At 46.2% G+C, this 5,469-nt stretch overlaps 1 protein-coding gene across 2 annotated transcripts in view; it reads left to right on the forward strand.

Moving 5' to 3' along the window:
* Window positions 1-75: 75 nt before the first annotated feature.
* The window catches only part of plpbp (pyridoxal phosphate binding protein), a 5,533-nt gene continuing 139 nt past the window's right edge, over window positions 76-5,469 (forward strand). The window contains exons 1-8 of one of the 2 annotated variants that reach the window (XM_079272831.1): window positions 76-185; window positions 846-953; window positions 1,083-1,118; window positions 1,198-1,273; window positions 1,353-1,493; window positions 1,576-1,718; window positions 3,717-3,815; window positions 4,909-5,469. The exon at window positions 4,909-5,469 is cut by the window's right edge and continues 139 nt beyond it. In XM_079272831.1, coding sequence (XP_079128957.1) covers window positions 96-185; window positions 846-953; window positions 1,083-1,118; window positions 1,198-1,273; window positions 1,353-1,493; window positions 1,576-1,718; window positions 3,717-3,815; window positions 4,909-5,088 — 873 coding nt within the window. In that variant the 5' untranslated portion in view covers window positions 76-95 and the 3' untranslated portion in view covers window positions 5,089-5,469. Of the gene's footprint in view, window positions 283-845; window positions 954-1,082; window positions 1,119-1,197; window positions 1,274-1,352; window positions 1,494-1,575; window positions 1,719-3,716; window positions 3,816-4,908 lie in introns of both variants that reach the window. The other variant, XM_079272832.1, reaches the window with a different exon arrangement.

Raw genomic sequence — 5,469 nt, forward strand, 5'->3', positions numbered from 1 at the left:
TATCGAACTTTCTCCTCAGGCGGACTTTTATTTTGAAAGGCAATTGTCATCGCGGAAACGTTTCTTTCCGTTTTATGTCGTAGCCGTTTGACCGTATGCGGAAAGTAGCAATGTCGGAGGAGGTTGGGAAGGCGCTACAGTCGGTAGTGGAACGGGTGAACCAGGCGGCGGCACGGCGGACCAAGGTAACTGCAGCCCGGGAGGATCCGCTCCGCAGCACCGCTGCCGTCGCGCCACTCTCGGGGTCCGAAAAGGTCGTGCTGCAGCAGCACGACCCGTTATGTAAGGCTGCCAAACACCTCAACCTTTGGATGGGAGTTAGTCAGGGCTCGCGGCAACACTTCCACAACACCATGCATGGTTATTGGTGGCAGCGGTCCATGCGTGGGAACAGGATGTGACTTACTCTGAATGCATGCGCGTTGTTGCATAGAAATGATTCCCGTGATCACTAGTCACAGGCTGTTCATTTACCCCGAGCACGCGTCTGACCAGCCACAGCTCTGTGGAGGGTAACCTTTTCCCCAATGCTCCCCCATTAGAATAGCATCAAAGCTGGTATCTAGGTCAACGCATGTAGGAGAATGCTCAGCATCGTTCCAGCACCACCCAGATATCTCTCCGTGGGTTGTTCCTGAAAATCTAAATGATCTGTAGAGCTGACTGCATGACGTGGATCAGCATCTGAACGTAGCAGCAGCCAGAAGCAATTAGTTCCATCAGTGTTTATGCAGGATCCGGACAGGGCTGAGTCACTGCTCTCCTCATCTAGCATGCTGCATCACACACTGATCCGCTCCCCTGATGTACAGGTGAAAACATGAGCATGTGCTGTCCTTCCTCAGACACTGCCGGCCGTGCCGCCCCGCCTTGTAGCTGTCAGCAAGACCAAACCCCCAGAGATGGTCGTGGAGGCCTACAGACAAGGGCAGCGCAACTTTGGAGAGAATTATGTGAGTGGGAAAATGCTGCTGGTGTGCATCACTCCAAATTTTGCAAGTGTCACAAACACAAAAAACTCTCAGGGGAATAAAAGTGGTAAATTATGTGAAGATTGACCTCGTCCTTTATGTCCACTCCAGGTTAACGAACTGGTGGACAAAGCTTCAGATCCTCTGGTAGGTTTACATGTTTCATCACATACAGTCTCCACCGCAGTCTGTGACAGATTATCAGTGTTTCTTTTCCCTCTTCAAGATTCTAGACTCCTGTCCAGAAATCAAGTGGCACTTTATCGGCCATCTACAGAAGAATAATGTCAACAAACTTTTGGGTGAGTGATTGTCAACTCTCCTGTTCAGGCTGCATGTTCAAGAAAGCTCTGCACTGAGTCTCGTCTTTCTGTTGGACAGGCGTGCCGAACCTGTTCCTTGTGGAGACGGTCGACTCGGCCAAACTGGCTGACAAGGTCAACAGCTCGTGGCAGCGTGTCCGGGGAGGTGGCGCTGAGAGGTTAAAGGTCATGGTGCAGCTCAACACCAGCGGAGAACAGAGTGAGTTGATTTCAGGGCTTTTTATCTTCCTGCTCTTGTTTTGTGATCTGATCACAAACGCTGCCTCTGCTGTGTGTTGTAGGTAAACATGGCCTGCCACCAGAGGAGACGGTGAACACGGTGAAACACATCGTGGCCCAGTGCTCCGCCCTGCACTTCTTAGGACTCATGACCATCGGAAGCTACGGCTACGACCTCAGCCTGGGCCCCAACCCAGACTTCCAGGTACAGACGACTATGATGACAACAATGTGCTTGTGAGAAGAATGCGTTTCAACTTTTTTTCTGTGTGCACCAATTCAAACTAAACTATACATGAGATCAATACTATAGTGAGCTTAAACAGTGATGTTGATACAATTTTCTAGTTATGATCAGGATTGAAGTTGGATAAAAGATTTAACTCAATGAAAGTGGAGAGGAGAAGTGTAATGGCGGTCTGATGGTGTAATAATATTAAATATTAAAAAAAATGTAATTTTAATTTAAATAAAAACATGAATTATAAAAATTCCCTTTGTAAGATTTCAAATTAAAAACGTACAATTTAATAAATGCACTTGAGCTCCTTCCGGCAGACTTGCCGCCAGTCGTACACACTAGCCAGCCTAGCTTGTGCAGCTAACGTCAGCTAACAGCGAACTTCATTCATTCAGCAACATTCATGCAAATATGCTAAACTGGCTGAAATCGGGGAAACTGTCAGGTGGGACATCTGAAGCTATCAGTCGTAAAAGAGGAGAGGGACAGAGAGAGAGAGAGGAATCGGAGGCGAGGGGAACGGAGAGGTGCGTTGGGAGAGACCGGGAGAAGAAATCGAGCCAGAGTCAGAGGAAGATGAGACGGAGGAGACCGAAAAGGAGGAAGGGATAGCACAGACACATCGGGAGCACATCGGCCCATCGCGGAGTCAAGGTGAAAAAAGAGGAAACGAGAGTGAGCATCAGACTGGGAAAAAAAGAGGAAATATGATGAAAAGTATCTGTGTCTGGGCTTCACTTGGATTGGCAACGCAGATTGCCCAAAGCCACAGTGCGTGGTGTGCAGTGAGGTTCTGGCTAACAGTCTGAAGCTCTTATTTACGTCGCCACCTGAACACCAAGCATGCCAGTGCAAGTCAAAAGCCCCTTACATTGTTTATATCCAAATTGGAGGAGTTACAAAACAGCCCAAAACAACTGGAGTCTCATTCATGTGTTGGGTCTATAAATGACGCACTACGGGCTTCATATCTGGTTACAGAATAGCGAGAAAGGGGCTACCGCACACAATCACTGAAGACGTGAGCTTGCCAGCTGCCAGAGAGATGGTGGAATGTATGATTGGGGGGAAAGAAGCAAAAAAGTTGGACATGATCCCGGTGTCCAACAACACTGTGTCGCTGCATCGATGCTTTGTCCGAAGACATCCTGGCTACATTAGTCGCTCATTAATTGTAAATTAAATGTGATAATCTGCCTCTGAGCCTGTGCGTGTGTGCTCGCATCCGTATTGCTCTTTAAAAGTGACGCCTTGTGTCACTGAAAGTTATTGAAACTTTGTTGCAGTGTTTCAGGGCGTTTTCACACCTTCAGTTCGTTTGCTTTGTTGCAGTTGCTCCTTTGTTCGGTTTGTGTTCACACTGCAACATTTAACAGCGGACTAAATCTTGTAAACAAATGCCGCGCGCGAGCAAACTGTTCTCTCATTGGTCCGATTTCTATGCGGCTATGAAGGCTTAAAAGGCTCTGTTGCTTCTTTTTTTTATTAAGGGGGGGGGGGGTGCGAACCCGGTCGGGATGTAGAAGGGGCTGCGCGGCCTAAAAAGTTTGGGAACCGCTGCTCTAAGGACATCAGAGCAACGTTTCAAAGAGAGGCACGAGGGTTAAAATACAAAACCATAGACGGTTAACTCCAACCCTTCCCTAACATTTATATTTTCATTTAACATATAATACAAATACGTGTTCTTTTTAACTGTCAACTCGAGTCAAAACACAGTAACTAGAAAACTAATCACATTAACACTCGTCTGAAAACTCAAACGAAACAAAAATAGATTTTTAACAAGAACAATCAATCATTATAGAAATGTATGCATCTCTACTGGAGGTAGAGGACATAAATGCACAAACTTCAGTGTCAGTGTTTCTATCGGCTGATAAAGAAACCGATAAATTGGGTTTGAGATCATTAAGGCACAGCGTTTTCCTGATGGGGCCAAAATGTCAACGTGTCTCTTAGATGCTGCTGAGTCGGAGGCAGGAGGTGTGTGACGGCCTGAAGCTGCCTCTGGAGGGGGTAGAACTCAGCATGGGCATGTCGACGGACTTTGAACACGCGGTGAGTATCGCTCCTTGTCAGCAGTTATAAGCTCTATTCAAGCACAAGTATGGAAGGCATGATGAAGTTGGTTTATGTTTAGCTGATGATGGAGTAGCTAAGGAGTGAGCCTTCTTATATACGTAATTGTTGTTTCGCCGTTGCACAGCACGGTGGTCCAGACTTGCTGTTTTTAAATGCGCTCCATAGATTAGATGAACTTGAAACTTGGGCCATCTCACTTCCTTCTGATCTCAGTGGAGAGTTGCACATGCTCAGTGCCGATCGCACACTTGTGAGTCGGGTAAAGATGAAGTGGTAGCGATTAGAGAAGATGTGGGTGAAACTCCAACTATGTACAGCTCAGTTTGAGATAAAACATGACCGCTAACTGAAGTCTTTGTTGTTGTTTGAAGACTACTGATAAATGAAACTGGTATTGGGCCAAGTAAATATTGACTTTAGGTAAGTAGATTCGTGACCCGCTTGCCCAACTGGGCAAATACATAAAAACATGATCGTTGAACCCTGTATATATTTAGCTGAGTTGTGTACTTGCGTTATCCCTGACATGATCCATCTCTCCTCCCCTCCTCCGCTCGCATCTCAAGTTGGTTGCACTAAGACACGAGACGAGGAAAGGAATCGAGGCATAAAATCTGGAAATAAGGAAGACCCTCTGTCATCTGCTTTGTTTTTGATTTGGAGACCCCTAGCAGCAGGAAGTTACATATTGTGTGTGTAAAGGTGCTATATACCAGATTGGCATTTCTACAGCCTCTCAACGGCTCAAGCTAACGGTGCTAACAGCGCTAACTACAGCAAAGTGCAAAATGTAAGTCATTTGTATATAGTGCTTTGAATTTTCTTTCTGAATTTGTGAACCCAAAATACTTCAAATCAATAGATGGTTTTCAAATGAAAATACCCATGCTGTAAAGTTAGTGGGATTTCAACTATTCAGTTAGTTGTTACATTTGACACTGAGGTTGCTTCTGAGCTTCTTCTTGTTGATTGATGCGTGTAAGTCAGAATGTCATACTCAATAACACTGTGTGTGTGTGTGTGTGTGTCCGTCCACTCAAGTTTTTCCCTGTACTCCCATGTATTGAAGATCGAGGTGGGCGCCACCAATGTGCGAGTGGGCAGCGTCATATTCGGCAACAGGGAGTATCCCAACAGTGCTGCCAACACCCCGAACCCCAGCCCAGCCCCCAGCCCGGAGAAAACGAGCAAGAAGGTGTCCGAAGAGGCCGCCAAGAAGATGCAGCGCCTCAATGTGTCTGAACACTAAGAAGAGCGTCCCCTCCTATGAAGTAACCTTTATGAAAAACAACAGTCTTCACACGCTAACTGAATCGAGCAGTGAAGCAGATCATCTCCACAGAGCCACGTGGAGCTAGGATTGCAAAATTGTTGCATCATTTTAAAGTGTGATTGCCTAATCCTCTTCACTTGTTTTGTGTGCCCTTCTTGCTCTTTTAAGCATTAAGTGGCATTCAGTACAGACGTAGTTTGACCTTTTTTTTAAAGTAGTGTGTTACGAACCTTTAGTGCTCTGACTTCCTCCCCATGGAACTCTCTCCTACGAGATTACCGGCTACAAGACAACCACTGAAAACAGGGTGACATGTGGGAAATGATTTCACGGGAGTTACGAGATAGATTTGTTGTG

This window comes from Melanostigma gelatinosum, assembly GCF_949748355.1.
Source record: "Melanostigma gelatinosum genome assembly, chromosome: 8".
Classification (NCBI taxonomy): Eukaryota; Metazoa; Chordata; class Actinopteri; order Perciformes; family Zoarcidae; genus Melanostigma; species Melanostigma gelatinosum.